At 37.7% G+C, this 15,869-nt stretch overlaps 2 protein-coding genes across 4 annotated transcripts; one reads left to right on the forward strand and one right to left on the reverse strand.

Annotated features, from left to right (window-relative positions):
• On the reverse strand, positions 1-6,461 carry LOC109036795 (EARP-interacting protein homolog). The gene is made up of 6 exons (XM_019051168.2): positions 6,090-6,461; positions 4,873-5,007; positions 3,755-3,979; positions 3,147-3,270; positions 2,056-2,206; positions 1-505 (listed from the first exon to the last, which is right to left on the reverse strand). Exons 1-6 carry the CDS (start codon positions 6,126-6,128, stop codon positions 7-9), a joined length of 1,173 nt encoding a protein of 390 aa, XP_018906713.2. The 5' UTR covers positions 6,129-6,461; the 3' UTR covers positions 1-6.
• A 66-nt stretch (positions 6,462-6,527) lies between these two features.
• Positions 6,528-15,824, forward strand: LOC109036781 (uncharacterized). 3 transcript variants are annotated; one of them, XM_019051149.2, is made up of 5 exons: positions 6,530-7,948; positions 8,040-8,227; positions 11,428-11,550; positions 14,312-14,562; positions 14,820-15,824. In XM_019051149.2, exons 2-5 carry the CDS (start codon positions 8,105-8,107, stop codon positions 15,229-15,231), a joined length of 909 nt encoding a protein of 302 aa, XP_018906694.2. In that variant the 5' UTR covers positions 6,530-7,948; positions 8,040-8,104; the 3' UTR covers positions 15,232-15,824. The 3 variants fall into 3 exon arrangements, with proteins under 3 accessions (XP_072157899.1, XP_072157898.1, XP_018906694.2); XM_072301798.1 differs by lacking the exon at positions 11,428-11,550 and having other exon boundaries at positions 6,528-7,948; XM_072301797.1 differs by having other exon boundaries at positions 6,529-8,227.
• Positions 15,825-15,869: the final 45 nt, after the last annotated feature.

The raw sequence follows: 15,869 nt of genomic DNA on the forward strand, positions 1-15,869 counted from the left end.
AAAAATTTACAAGATGATTTTATATTTTTCTGCTTTTGGTACATGGTTAATTAGCAATCTACCATCATAACTTAGCGAAGCAACGATCCACGGATCCGCTGAGGACCACTCGACACAATAAACTGAATCCTCATGCTCTTCAAAAGTTGCTATCACATCATCAACATTCTTGTCTGATTTAATACTTTCACTTGGCTTGTTACTATTTTTGACATCCAAATCACCCATATTTTCTACATCCTCGTCTAAAATATCGTCGGCCTGATTGTACGATGATTCTGATGAGATACTGGATAGACAAGTTAATATAACTTTCATATCACTACTAGACGTTGCAATTAGTTGATCATGGTAATGATTGTACCTAAGGCTCCACACCCAGTGAGCATGGTCCGATCGCGTGATCACAGGCTTTGTGAGATTCCGCATATCCCAGAATTTTGATTTCCCATCGTCCCCGCACGTACCGAGGAAGTGTTGTCGATTTGGATTGAAATCCAAGTCACTATGGACAAAGAGAATATCAAGTTTTACTGAAGGCTCCTTATACAATATAATGATAATTGAAGAGAGAAAATTTGAAACTAAAATACACATACGTAAGATTTTAATAAGTAGCCTGGGTTTCAATCAAAAACGACCTTTTTACATCCTGAGATACTTCCAAGCAAAAGTATTTAAAGCTTTGCGAAGAAAACAGAAAAAACCCATAAGAAATGAAACTATGTGCTGAAGATAAGAGACCGGTTCTTTCGCGTTTTGAAGCAATCTAAATCCAGAGGATGATCCTAATCACAATTGCAAAATTGCACATATTAAAAGTGAACAAAGCAAATCAACAAGATTTTCACCGAATAATTTACATACCACAGATTGCGGATGCAAGAGACATTAGAAATGGAATGATGAGACATCCCAGTGTGACACCTTTGAAGTGAATTTTTAATCACTTCTTTTTGATAGATCTTCAAAATTATAAACCCAATAGAACAAGATCAGTCAGTACTTTGATTTTGACTGGTAATAATAGCAGTTGTTTTTCAATATCAACAAATAAGTGTCATATCCTCATTTAATTTCTTGGTTTAGTGCAAAATTAGTCATCTTGGTCACTTTTACTCAACTTTCAGAATGAGACAGAACATGAGCCATGTTACACCTTGCATTCATTTTCGATAAAAAATGAAAATGGAAAACCTTCTACTGCTTGATGAAACCGAACTTTTAAGGTACCTAATACTTGAATCCACCTAGACTTAATAATTGCTTGAAACTGCCTTCAGCATGGAAATTTCAACACATATAAGGAACTTTTAAGGAGATCTTAAGTCAAGGTAGTTTAAAGGTATGTCTTCAAATTTGAATGAAAAATTAGCCAATTTGGCAAATAAATTTGAAGTTTCAATAATTCCTCCTGAAAATTTTAAGGTCAAAACAATGAACGCAGTGAATGCTTCCAAATTCGGCCGCTTTTTGAAATGTTTGCAGTTTTCACCAGTAAATACTCTTACTTGAAAAATTGCATTGAATCATCATGATCCACAGATATGAGCAATAAGATTGATATCCGAAAATTTTCCAGTTTTTGCTGATACTGTTTCTGTGTTAGAAAATTGGACAGTTCCTATTTGGCAGATTATCTTACAAAAATGGGCAATACTTCTGGAACAATTATTTTCATCCACACTGACGGATTCTTTTAAGCCGTATTAGAATTGCAAAACAAGCTTTTTTCACTTTCTTCTGTAATTTAAGTGAGAACCTCTTTTTTGAACTTATCTTCCTGATAATGCATCAGTAATAAAAGTCAAAACCCCTTTTATCAAAATCCTGGCCCTGGATAAACGCTTTTCCCTCATATCTCTGCAACCAGCCAAAAATATTCCCAAGTCCAATGAAAGACTCCAAATTGTTCTCTTACGTCTCATCGGATAAAATTTTGGTTCGACTCCTAGTCATACAAGATGATGCAGACTTCCACCACCTCTATCCACATGCAGTACATTGCACCTACTTTAATTAACTTATCTCATGAATATAATGCAAAACACTTACCGAACAAACTGTGAATGTGCTTCTTGAATGACCCAAACTTGACTAGACTGCGCTCTTAAATCCCAACCGCGGACAAATGTTTCATTCAGTGTAGCAAACTGAGATCCAGACTGTTGAGGATTAAATTTTCCTGAGTAAAACTTTGGTTGTCCTGTTAAATCAATCAAAAGTTAGGCAAAATTAATTGAACGAATGGAACATTTTTACAAATTCAAATTTTTTACAACATCCAAGATTAAAACTGATGACACATAATGCCCAGATTTGACTTCTCGCTGTTCTGAAAGCAGCTAAAATGATGAGGCACCTATGATTGTTTCAGCAGGAAAGATACATATTTTGGAGGGGGGACGACCTCACCCTACAAATAGTAAATGAATTCTATTATTTTTTGGCGAATTTGACTTATTTTCCATCAAATATTACCTGCTATACTATTACTTCAAAAAAGAAAATATATATAAAAAAATAATAAATTCTGGAAGTACTAAATTTTCCTTCTCCTTTCCTCTGAAAGCCGCTCCTCAGCAACTGCCTGAATTACCTCATTGATAATGCATGACATGCAATAGATGTAAAGTTCAGGATATGGTAGTAGAAAAACAGTAGTAAAAAAAGGGGAGGGAGGAGAGGAAAAAGAAATTTTATTAAGAGTGATGGAAAAACTATATGTATCAAAGGCTTGTCTTCGACTACTTGGAACTTTTTGGAGTAAATGATCTCCATCCATTTGATCTTCTAAACATGAATATGGTCTAGGTGAAGATACCAATGAAAAAAGCAAACGTTGCAATTACACTAGGTTTATGGAGCTAGTCAGACACTAAGAGAACATGGAAAAAATTAAATTGCTGATTTAACGATTCAATTGCTAAAATAAGTGCGTGCAATATTTCAACGTAGATTTCACAACAAAAAAATGCTACTTTAATCACTGATGTAAGCTAATTTAACCACGGGGGTGGTTAAAGTAGCATTTTTTGTTGTAAAATCTACATTGAAACATTGCAGTCACTATTTTTAGCAATTGAATTGATAAATCAGCAATTTAATTTCTTCCAGGAAGAGTTGAGTTTGTCTTAAAATGGTACCTTTTCCTTCCATGACTGTTTCTGAGGTTAATTTGGCGGAATTTTTTCCCAGATCCCATAGGAGGATTTTATTTTCTACAACTGAAGCTAATTTTGTCTGGTCGGTTGGATGGAAAGCAGTGACCTGAAAGAAGAACAAAAGAGAGAAAATTTAACCAATAGCTGGAGCAATAAACACTTTACAGAAGTAAAGATAGCTGTATTAATTGTTTGCTTTAATTACAACTTTTCACAGAATAAAAACAAAACAAAAATTCCTGTTGAATCTTTGTCTTATTTTAAATCATCCCCATGATAACTTGGTGAAAAATCTATTAGAGAAGTTGATCAAAATAATTTTTATAAGATTGTAATAAATATGTAAATTACTCAGGAATTCTGAACATCGTAAACTGGCTTTGATTTAAAACTGAAGATCTCATCTCATTTTTCATGCCACGCTTTGAGATGCGATTTAGTAAAGGACATATACTTTAGTAAATCTAACTTATGAAGTATTGAACAGTATCAGTGAATCAAGTCCTGTCATTGAATGTTGGCGGTTAAATGTAGCTCATCCTTAAGAATTCCTGAATATAAAATATATAATAAGAAAGAAAAAGATTTACCTTAACTTCTGGACCGTGAGATAGAAAATCAAAATCGCAAACTTTTTCCAGAGGTAGAAGAGATTCACTCGTTCCATCATCATTGGGTAAACGCCATAAGCTGGACCCCATGGTGCACTGTAGTTCTGGTGAGGTCACAACTGAGTTGTAACATGTGACAAGAAGACTTGCATCATAAGGAGAAGAAATCAGAGACCATATTTCTCCGGCATCATGCTGATATATCTGAGAGGCAAATAAAAAAAACAATAATTCGATGAAAAATAAAGAACATTTAAAAATTTTGCAACAAAGCTTTTCCCCCACTGCTGATTCAATGATATGGCTCGTTTGAAATAACATGGAAAGGATGGCAAAATCAATTGATCTCATTCCTCTCTCTCGATGACCTCTTTGGAAGAAAAGCCAAGAAAAATGGTAAGGACTACGTATAACCATGATAAAATGAGCCATCCTCTCAATCTTCAAAATCAATTGATTTGGATGATAATGAAACCTATTGACTGGGCACCAACTTTTTTAGGCTGAATCTTATTAATATTCAATAAGAAAAAACTTGGCCGTGGCTTTTTTTTTGTAATTTGTAACTTTCTTTGCTGCAAGGTACAACCCCTCTACCTCATACATAGACACTTTGCTTCCCCGTACACTTCCTTTCTCTCTTCAATTGGTTGTGCCAGCTACATCGTTAAAATCGCCACCAAAAGTAGAAAAGCTACCATCGTCAGTTATTCCTTTATGCTCAGCATTCCCACGGTTAGTTTCCTTAAAATTGATTGATTGTCTATATTCTCTTTAAGAAACTAGAAAAAATTTTGTCACGTATTACTTGACTCAGGTTATGCAATAAAAAGAATATGGAATATGCCAGAGGAGGAACTACGAAGGAAGAATGAGAAACAACATAATCAGCCAAAATCAGCCTTTTCCCCAAATTAAGTTGTTATTTTATTACAGAGGAAGAGTTCAGACACAGCCTAAACTCTGAATACTAATAGCTGTGAGAGCTGCGGCACAGCAGAGAGTGGATTTACCTCCCATAGACCTTACATAAAATACATATTATGAGAAGCAGCTATGAGGTGGGTAATATTTCAATAATTAAAATGTATACTAACTTTTGCTGACATGTCATTTGTTTCCTCATTCAATTGGACGATGTGAACTTGGTTGTTAGACATTACCAGTGATTGAGTTCCTATCAGGAATCCAACTGAATCTGTGTCAGCTGTTAGAGCAGACAGAGTTCTTGCCTGTAAACATTAGAGTTTAAATGCTAGACTCAAAGGAAACTTATTGAAATAAATCTCACAAAAATTATAGATCGATAGCTGAGTAGAAGCAGGGGTGCAGAAAATACTAAGCTTTCCCCAATTTATAATTTGCCTTCCCCAAAATTTGCTGAAAGTCTTCCCCAATTTTCACAAATTTTTACAGCCTTTCCCAATTCTGAGTGGCCACGTGATCATGATCGTGTGATCGAGAACATTCCGCTCCCCTCAGTAGATGAAGCTAACAATAGGTAAGTATGATACACTATATAGCTGTTTAAGGCGTAGAAATTATTGGCTAGGTACTTATCCAATGGTTGATGCTTTATTTTAAGCGGATAATAATAGATTCTCAATAAAATGAGTCTTGGTGCCAGGGCCGGATTTACCTATGGTGCATCGGTGCAGATGCACAGGGCACCAGATTTTGGGTTTTTTTTTCTAAACTCTGAAAAAAATTGAGAATTGCGTCGAAAGTTCAGAAACTCTGATTGTTGATTCATTGTATTGCGTTCCATCTTTTAAATGACCTGACCCTAGACTTTAAGGGTCAAACTTTCTCTTAATTTCGTAGTTAACAGTAACAGGAACAGGTACCTGGTTCTGGTTTCTGCCCCAGAATCATTCACTCACTCGAAAACTTCGTATTTAGTTAAAGTTAGCACGTAGTAACCAAAGAAGACCGTCGGGTTGGGAAATGTGCGGGTGGGGATGGGAAGACGTGCAAGGGGGGTGCCTCGAAAATTTCTGCACAGGGCGCCAAAAACGTAAATCCGTCCCTGCTTGGTGCTGATTTGAAGAAAAAATACATCACAGTAATCTCTAGTTGAGAGAATTAGGTTCACGCCAAAACATTTACTCTACTTAGGAATGCAGCAAAAGATTAATTGTCTTCCTTCCACTAAGGAAAGTGGAATAGAGCAGTTTATGTCTCTGAGATCAATACTAAGATCATAAGAATATATTACAAGTAGATCAGAAAAGGCTAATGAACTGAATTTACAGTGCAGGTGGTCGACTTGACTATCAGCCATGAAGAGTAGATAAAAAATTGTAAGGTATACCTTGTACTCAAGACCGTAAATAGCTATGTCCTCCTTCATATTTGGGTTTTTTTACACTGGTGACAAGAGTCCAAAAGACTGATCAAAGTTAAAATCTTTGAAGAGGAAACTGTACAAGTATGTTGTCTTCAGTTGCTACCTAAGGAAATGGTCACGTCTTTTTAATATACGGATGACAACACTGATACTTATTATTTCGCTGACAAGATGAACTAATGATTGCGATTTTGAAACACTAAAATAAATATAAATTCACACAAATAACGCTAAGAGAGTATTTACTTTCCCGATTTCGTCGCAGGAGCAGGTCTGTTTACATTTGCCAAGAAACCTAACCAAACTTTCAACGATGACGATGATGCAGTGCTGCCGTATTAGGCACTTATGTTGCCAAATTGGAATTAAGCTCCGCTCCACATTTTGGATCCCCCCCCCCCCCCCCCCCCTTTGCCAATCAACAACTTTTACACATTCGACGGTAAAATTGAAAAATCACCTCGATAATGTATAGTGCTTCGCTCCTTCACTTGATAACATAAAAATATACTAGAGCCCGTTTCAGACAACCTGTCCTATTTTTATTCGCTGGGGGCTGCCCCCCCCCCCCCCATAACACCAGGAGAATCCCGCCTCCCCTCGTTAAAAAGAGGGTCTGGGGGGGCCTCTACCAAACTATAGTATTGACCTTTAGATTCTCAAGAATTTTTTCATACGCTATGTTTCAAGTCGAGTCTAATTCACTCGTATTTAAATACATGGATTTTGATAGTTTTGCAAGTAATATCCATGTTATTTCTATGTTTTTGAAGGTAGAAAATACCTTTCCTTTAAAAGAAAAAAAAAGGGAAAAAAATTCACCTTTTAAGTGACATACTGACATATTCTCAACCCCCCTCCCCCCTTCCTCATCCTATGTAAATCTTCCGGAGGAGATCAATATTTCTCGGCTTGCGATTTCTAGGAGAGACATCTAGACATGTTTTTACTTTTTTTCTCTTTTTTTTTAAAGTAATCATTGATTTGGATACATCACAGCATATTTTGAAAAAAATTATACCTAAATTTTTTCATCGAAACTTCAACGCGCGCGAGACGTGCAGAACTAACACAACATGGAAATAGAGCAAGGCAGGGGAAAGGATGGGTGTTGATGACGGCGCAGAAGATACAACTATTCATGATTGATGGTTGTCCGTGGTGCATCTACAAAACTGAAGGCGCCGTGGCGCGAGGCGTGAAATCGCAACGCTTCGCTATAGGCTGCCGATGAAGTGTTGCTCAGATTCGAGAGGAAAGTTTAAGAACGAGGCCCGAATACGTCTCTCTCATTTACGGCTTTGATGACACTCCATTTTTTCAGTTTTTCGATATTTAATGTCTTTTTTTATGATGAATTTTTAGACCTGTATCTCAGGCTCATTTGTAGCAGCCCCATGCGTGAGCCACGTGTTTTCAATGTACCTACCTATTGTGAAATTGAAACATACACGTCGTGAATGTACGTGGTTTTCCCTAATCAATCAATGAATCTTCGCGCGGTGAAAAAGTGTAATATGTGCGTGAGTTTTCAATACGAAAAATAAGAATGAAACAATTTACTGGAGTTATTTCTCCCCGTTCAAGACCCATATCACACGGCAGCTTTAAAACACTTCAAAACTAAGAGGAGAGAGAGCGAAATAATCGTGTACTTAGGAGCTTGATAATATTGATAACCCCGTCTGTCAAATTTTAAGGCTTGTGAGTCCTCGTCAGTATACATTATTCATTACAAGGATCCACTAAGTTATCGCATCTTTCGGTTATACAAGCTTGGATGACCCTTTTTGGTTACGATATTTTTTTCAGCTGCTTTTGAGGTAAGGGAGTAATGAGACAATATTTCTTCTCCACGTCTTAAAATAAACTCGCCGCATATTAGTTGATTCTTTTTTCATTTATTTATCTTAGGTTGGCAATCTGCGCCTACCTTACTCCAACTGATGACGTACAAATGCGAGAAGATCAAGACCTGAATGATAAGTTGGACGGATCATGCTAGCATGATGCTGCCGGAAGACCCCTTGCATCCAGTGCCTTGGACAAGAATGGATGAACTCTCGGCAAAACTCCGAATTGATGTACCTATTTCACAACCGGTAAGTGGGCAATTCTACGAAAACTGTCCAATTCCAGTCATGATCGTTTTATTTGTAAAATTTGTGATAAAAAGTCTCACATTTCAACAAATATGATGGAAAATGAGTGTTTTTAACGAATTATAACCATTACAATTGTCAGTGGCGTAGGAGGGGGGGGCCAGGGGGGGCCTGGCCCCCCCCAAAATTGGAAATAGTATCATCTGGCCCCCCCCAGAAATTCTGGATGGTGCAAAAACACCATCTTTCACCTAATTCATAATTCATATCTTTATTTTTTGGTACATGACAAATGCTCATTCGTTCATAGTTACGTCTTGCTCATTATATTATATTTTACTTTGCATGGGCTTTTCCTAATACAGAACAATGATTCTGGCATTCACTAAACATTTATTTCGCAATTTTCACACAAATGAGTGGTTAAAAGTGAGAAAATAAATGGAATAACCTGTTGAATGCAACAATTTCAAAGTATTTTAACCTTAAAATGCATAAAACTGGGTGAATTTTATGCAGAAATTGAAGGAAGATTAACGCCATAAGTGCCTCGAGATGCGCTCAAATAGAGTTAAAATTTCAAAAATTTTCCGGGGGAGGCCCCCCGGACCCCCCGCTGACCTGGGGGGTATTCCATACCCCCCAGACCCCCCGGTGGTGGGGGGCCAGGCCCTCCCCAGCAAAATGGCCTAGCTACGCCTATGACAATTGTGTAAATTGATGGATTACGCTTCATTTTCACCTTTTACTGCTTAAAATGTCACGACCGTCCCTGTCATGCATGGTAGGTTCCAATGTTTACAACCTCATAACTTTTGTTTGGTCTGATACATTTTTCTGATTTTCGCACTAATTTCATCAAAAATGCTTGCAGTTGAGTAAACAATGCATTTGATTACGAAAAACATATGTCATCCACCAAAAATATTTCGAAAATATGCTGTCATTAAGTTTCACGTCACGACCGTCCAAGGTATTTTTGCCTGTCACAACGGCCGCTAGGAGCTATTAAATCGCTGCGAAAATGATTTGAGGGTGTACAAGTGAAATGAAGTGAAGTGTTCTTATGGTGCAAGCTTGCACAGTAATCGCCCAAAGTCATTTTGAAGATTCTACAACGATTTGAAAGGAAATTATACTTAACTGAACCTTTTTTTGCGTCACGACCGTCACGTCCTTTATTTTATGAAGCGTGTGATATTCTGAAAAATCTTTGTGCCCACTTTATAGCCCTTAATACCAATGGACCACTAGACAAGGTACTAATTTAAGCGATCTGATACATGTTTCTTAACCAGAATTTCACGTGAAAAACGATTTACACAACGAAAATTACGGAAACCAACTCCTAACGAAGATATTAACGTTTTTATTTCACATTGGTTACGAGGAATTTGAACTGCCCGCTCACAAGAAACTCAAAACTCTACGTGAGTCAAATCGCCCACTACAACGGTTTCAGCAAGCTTCTCAATCGAGCAATGTTCATTTCCCATCATGTGTTGTTTAAACTATTAGCAATTTGCTATAACTGAGCCAAAGCGTCAAGATTAAGGTTGCCAGATTTTTATATCGCAGAGACTGTCATGATAACGTTTAGCGCGCGATGTGAATCACGTAGAGCATTGTGTTTTCATGAGCGGGTGGTTTGAATTCACGCATTAAGAATCATTAAATATCTTCGTAAGGAGTTAATTTCGGTAATTTTCGTTGTGTGCATCGTGTTTTACGTAAAATTTTGGTTAAGAAACATGTATCAGAATGCTGAATTTCGTACCTTATCTAGTGGTCCATTGCAAGTTTACCAACTTTCGAGAATGTACCTCATTGCTGTTGAGTACACCCGCCGTTTTTGTTTAAAATTTGTCACGACCGTCACAGTCACGACCGTCGCACCGCATCGGATATTTAGTGAAAATTTCTCATTAAAAAAAAATGCCTGATAAAAAAAGGTACTCGTACAGAATTTTTAAGCCTGATACTGTGCTGAGCTAAGAAAAAAAAACTCTCGATCCAAAATAACATAGTTGAATTTTTAGTTTTTGAGAGGTCAAATTGGACAGTTTTCGTAGAATTGCCCTGGTGCGTTGCCCTGGTAATAATTGGCAGTAGAATCTGTGCTCCAAAATACCATAGACCTAAAGCCGGCTGTAAGATTTCCAATAGCTTCTGTAGCTGGCTGTACAATTTCTTTTAGCCTTTTATAGCCGATGGCGATTAAGCAACAGCCAGACGATAAATTTTATGCTAAACGTTACGAAATACGGATACTAGGGCTTAGTTAGTTTTTGGACTACCGCTCTCTTTTTGTGCCGTAGTATCTTGATTTATTTTGCGAGGAAAGCTCCGTACTTTTGAAGGATGCCTGTCATTCTTAATATGTTGGAGCACCTTCAATTTCTTATGATACTGTGCAATAAATCTGGTGTAAAATAGTTGCTTCAGACGCCGTGGCACGCTGCGGCGCGGCGGGCGGGCAGAGAGCGGAAACGCGTATTGGTGCCTTCAAACCTAGTAGGGATACTTCTCGCATTGCTCAATGCGTGAAGTATCCCTGTTAGGTTTGTAGGCGCCAGTGCGTCGCCGCTCCGCTTTGTGTTAGGCTCTAATATTTAGTCTCGCGGAGTCAGCGTTTTTCAACTCGTGATTTTGAAATGTTTGCACATTCTGTATGGATTATTCTCATTTTAATTGAAGAAAAAAAATATGTTTTCAAGGAAAATATAATGTGTGTTTTGTAAATATTAAGGTGGTTCCGTATCAAACTTAATGATTTCCAAAGCACACGAATTTCTACACAATTTCTTGTAGCCTTTTATAATCGATGGCGAAAAAGCAACAGCCAGGCGATAAAGTGTAAAGCCCGGCGATAGGAACTATAGCCCGACTGTATACTTTTTTATAGCTTCGTATAGCCCGGCTATATGATTTGCTCAGCTTTCTACAGCCAGCTATATGATTTTCAATAGCCTTCTTTAGTCGGCTTTAAGAACTCCTATGGTATTTTGAAACGCAGCTCCTATCGCCAATTTTTACCAGGGTGTTGCTAAATCGAAATTAATTTCTACGCGTTTATTATAATTTACTTACTCCATTGATTCTTACAGTCTAAACTATGGTTTATTTTGATTGATACATGCAGAAATTTGCGTGCGTATTTTATAGCTACGAGGGCAGTACAAAAATTTATCAACTTTCAGGTTTATGGAATGGTGGAAACTGCCCTTCGATGGAAAAATACCGACGCCTCGAAAAAGATTGAAGTTTACACCACCGGTGAACGCTTTGAAAGCTCTGCTATTGTTGGGGTTTATAAAGTAACGGTAGGCCATCAGCTAATTTCATTTCAAATTTCTAAAAAAACAAACCAGGGCACACGGTTTTACGCGATTCGCGCCATTTTGGACTCAACTTTTCTGTTTCTCTAAGACTTCTCAGAAAATTCTTTTCAGGAGGATCCTCCTAACTCACAGATGAGAGTTTGTGCTGGTAAACGTATTATCTGAAGGCATCGGCTTGATCCTCAATCAAATACGGTTCTTATGACGTCATTTAACCTTTAGATGCCAAAGACATTTTTATGCGCACCCCATTCCTCATTTGCCATATCGACGGTGAAGCTAACAGATATCGTATCTCGTTTGCGGTGTTTAAAAATCTCTGCTCAAATTTTACTTTTTTGAAGGAGAACAAATCAATATCATTTCTTGAAATTAGAAGAGAGTTTTCTTGACGCAGAGAAGAAAATACATGAAAGCTTTTAGAAATTGACGTTTAGTAGTTTTCTATTTAAAGAAAAAAGTATGACAGGAAGTCTGCAACGTTGCAAGATACGTAGTCTGGTAGTTTCACCGTCGGTCCTAGAGGAGATAGGCAGGTCAATTAGACCCAGCTTAGGATTTCTAGGGGTAGTCGTCTAAAAAATCCTATGACCAGGAACATATTTCTCGTCAAAACATCAAGTTTTAGTTGTGCACCCCACCCCTCCCCAAAATGATTATGAACCCGGAAACATCACAGTAAGTCCTGAACTGCTTTCAAATTTCAAAAATAAGATGAGGCACCTGAACGCGCGGTTATGACAGCGCAGAGCTACAACTATTCAAGCTTGATGGATGTCCGTGTTGCATCTGCAAAATTGAAGGCGCGATGGCGCGAGGCGTGAACTCGCAATGCTCCGTTCTATACTGCCAATAATAAGGCGTTGCTCAGATTTGAGAGAAAAGTTTAATAACGAAGCCTGAATACGTTTCTCCTGTTTTCGGTTATGCTGACAGTACTAACACTTGATGTTCTTCTATTTTTCAATATTTGATGCCTTATTCTTTTTTTACCTGAGGCTCGTATGCAGCGGCAGGGTTAAATATTCTGAAAATGAAACATGCGCGTTGTTAATTTGTGGGTTTTCTGAATCAATTAACGAATTTTTGCGCAGTGAAAGTGTGCAATATGTGCCCAAGTTATCACGACAAAAAAAAGGGAATGAAAAAAAAATCATCCAACAATTCACTGAATCTCTTTTTCCGGTTGGAGAATTATAAAAGAGTTTTAAAACACTCCAAAACTATTAAGAAGAGAGAGCAGGTAAATCGCTCATGAGCTTGATAAAACACAATATCTATAGAATTAAAGCATGCGAAAGGAGACATGCGTTGATGACGGCGCAGAGATACAACTATTCGTGCTCGATGGAAGCCCGTGTTGCATCTGCAAAATTGAAGGCGCGATGGCGCGAGGCGTAAACTTGAAATGCTGCGCTCTAAGCTGCCAATGAGGCACTGAAAAAAAATTCTCGGCGTTTTTACCAAGGTCCGTCAGTACCTTTACCATCTCACTTTTTTTACCAATTATTGGTAATTTTACCAAGATAGACTGGTAAGCTTACCTAAAAACCGGTATTTTTACTGTTTTTCTCAGGTAAGATTACCACTCTTATTGGTAATCAATTCCCGGTAACTTTGTCATTTTATCTCAGTAATTCTACCACAGCCGATAAAAAATATTGGCGTTTTTACCGGGGTCCAGTAAAATTACCGAGAAAGTCAATAATTTTACCGAGATTTCTCGGTAAAATTACCAATTCCATAAATGGTAATTTTACCAAGAAAAAACTGGGATCAAATAGAACCCTGTCTTGGTAATTTTACCATTTTCTTAGTAAATACACCGAGATTTTTTTTTCAGTGGGTGTTGCTCAGATCCGATAGAAAAGTATGAAAAACGAGGCCCGGATACATCTTCCCTATTTCCAACCGTATTGACGTCAGTGGCGTGGCGTGAATTGCGATATATCGATTGTTATGCCATTTAAACCTATGGAAAAGAATCGATTATTAAGGTGTTCGCTGCAAACACCCTGTTTATCGATCCTTTTCCATAGGTTAAAATGGTATAACAATCGATGTATCGCAATTCACGCCACGCCACTGGTTGACGTTAGATTTTTTTCTCTATTTTGAATTTGATGTCTGGTATTTTTTTGAGGATGTACACTGAAAGCTCGCTGAGTCAAAATGTGTGGGGACCGAAACAAAATTCGACTTAAGCGGCAATTCGTCTTAACCGATTCTCCACTTAACTCATGAATGTGTTTAGGGACCGAAAACAAATTCGACTCAAACGGCATTTCGTCATAGCCGTAGCTCAACTTAGCGAGCTTTTAGTGTATTTCGACGGTGAAACTACCAAACCACGTATCATGGTTTGCGACGTCGCAGACTTCCTGTCATACTTTATTTTTTAAATGAATAACTACTGAACGTCCAGTCTTGAAAATTTCTGTGATTTTTCCTCTTCGTGCGGAGAAAATTCTGTGAAAATTTCAAGGAATGATATTGATTTGGTCTACTTTAAAAAAATAAAATGTGAGCGTAGATTTTTAAACACCGCAACCGAGATACGTGGTTTGGTAGTTTCACCGTCGATTTGTAGATGTACATCCAAAGCTCGATCATAAGTACTGATCCCACACAACTCGCGGAGCACGTGCTTTTGGCAAGCTTCAGGTAAATTTGACTCGGCTTGAGTTTCTGAAGGGTTACACTGACAAGCTAGTTATGAATTCTTTCCTCTTTTTCCCTTTAGGATTCGAATGACTACAGGATTACATTGCACTGCTTCAACAAGGAAACCTCGGCACTCAAGAATGCGTTAATAATGACAAGCAGAATAGAGTGGAAGTCGCCTAAGACGACAGTATTTTTCAATGCATTTCATGCTGATTTACTATCAATTGTGAATGAATGTCTCTCTACACACAAGTTTCAAATTTTTACAAAAAGAAACTGCATATACAAATGGAAATCTCCCGAACAGCTTGTTGAACACGAAATCTCGTAAGTTTAAGAGTGATAATTATTTCTGTTTCTATCTCTTTTTTATTATTTTAAACCGAGTTTGTTAGATCGCACAAATCTTTTCCGGGGCAACGATGTTATCAAATAATAGCGTGAATTATTAATCCGTAGGGTCGAAAGTTCAATTTTCTGTTTCAGTGAACTTAATCTAATGATCACCATTCTTTTGATAATGTGAATTTTCGAGGAAATCTTTTTAATTCACGGTATTTAACCTTTTCTCTATTTTCATACAGCTGCCCTGAGGATGTTTTTCTGGCACCTGTGAACCTTGAATCATTAGATATGGTTAGAAGGCACCGAGGCCAATTCCCTGGAGTGGAAGAATTTGTTGCAACGCTTATATTGCACAAGCCAAGCCTGGGAGTTTATTCACGCAGAACTGGAGAGCTTTGCGCCTGGGTTTTATGCAATGAGTACTACGCATTGGCCTCACTTCACACACTAGAGGCACACCGCCGAAAAGGCTACGCGCAACTCCTGTGTAACGCATTGAGTGAACAGCTTCTCCGATCGAATATCGTCATCGGAGCTTTGGTGGAGGATACTAATATTCCCTCGCTAACTCTGTTTAAATCTTTGAATTTCAAATCTATTCAACCATTCCACTACATCTCCGCGGCTCGTTCAGTCACAGCCAAAGAGTGAATAATTGTTCATTTTTAGGAATTAATTCCGTTGGATATAAACATTTACTGCCATGCTGAGGTTTAAGGCCGTATATGAATATTTAGTGGTTGCCAAATTTCTTCTAACGGCATATATTTTTTTAAACGTTTCAAGTTTACTAATTTTAAGTATGAACACTATTTCCAGAAAAATTATTTAATGGAAAATAGTCACAAATTTTCCTGAAAACTGGTGTTTTCAAAGGCAAGTCGCCTAAACTTGTATACGGCGTTTTGCATTGGCGTGGCAGGTTCGATCAGCACTACTCATTGCTTTATTGCGAACAATGAAGGGCTGTGCATCAAATAGTGAGGCTAAAAAAGAAGGTTGAGATCAGTGGCGTGGCGTGCTTTGCGATATATCGATTGATCTGTCATTTAAACCTATGGAAGAGGATTGATTAACAGGGTGTTCTTATCGAACACCTTAATAATCGATTCTTCACCACGGATTCAAATGGGGAAATATCGGTAACCGATCATGGTTGAGATCTACTACCCTACACCTATAGGGCCTAAATATATTCTCTTGTCTCTTTCTTTGCTTTATTCTCAATAAACGTATACGGACTATACAGACGTGATGAATAGCTATCATGAGGAATCAAAAGGAAGAAA

The sequence above is a fragment of the Bemisia tabaci genome, chromosome 6 (assembly GCF_918797505.1).
Source record: "Bemisia tabaci chromosome 6, PGI_BMITA_v3".
Taxonomy (NCBI): domain Eukaryota; kingdom Metazoa; phylum Arthropoda; class Insecta; order Hemiptera; family Aleyrodidae; genus Bemisia; species Bemisia tabaci.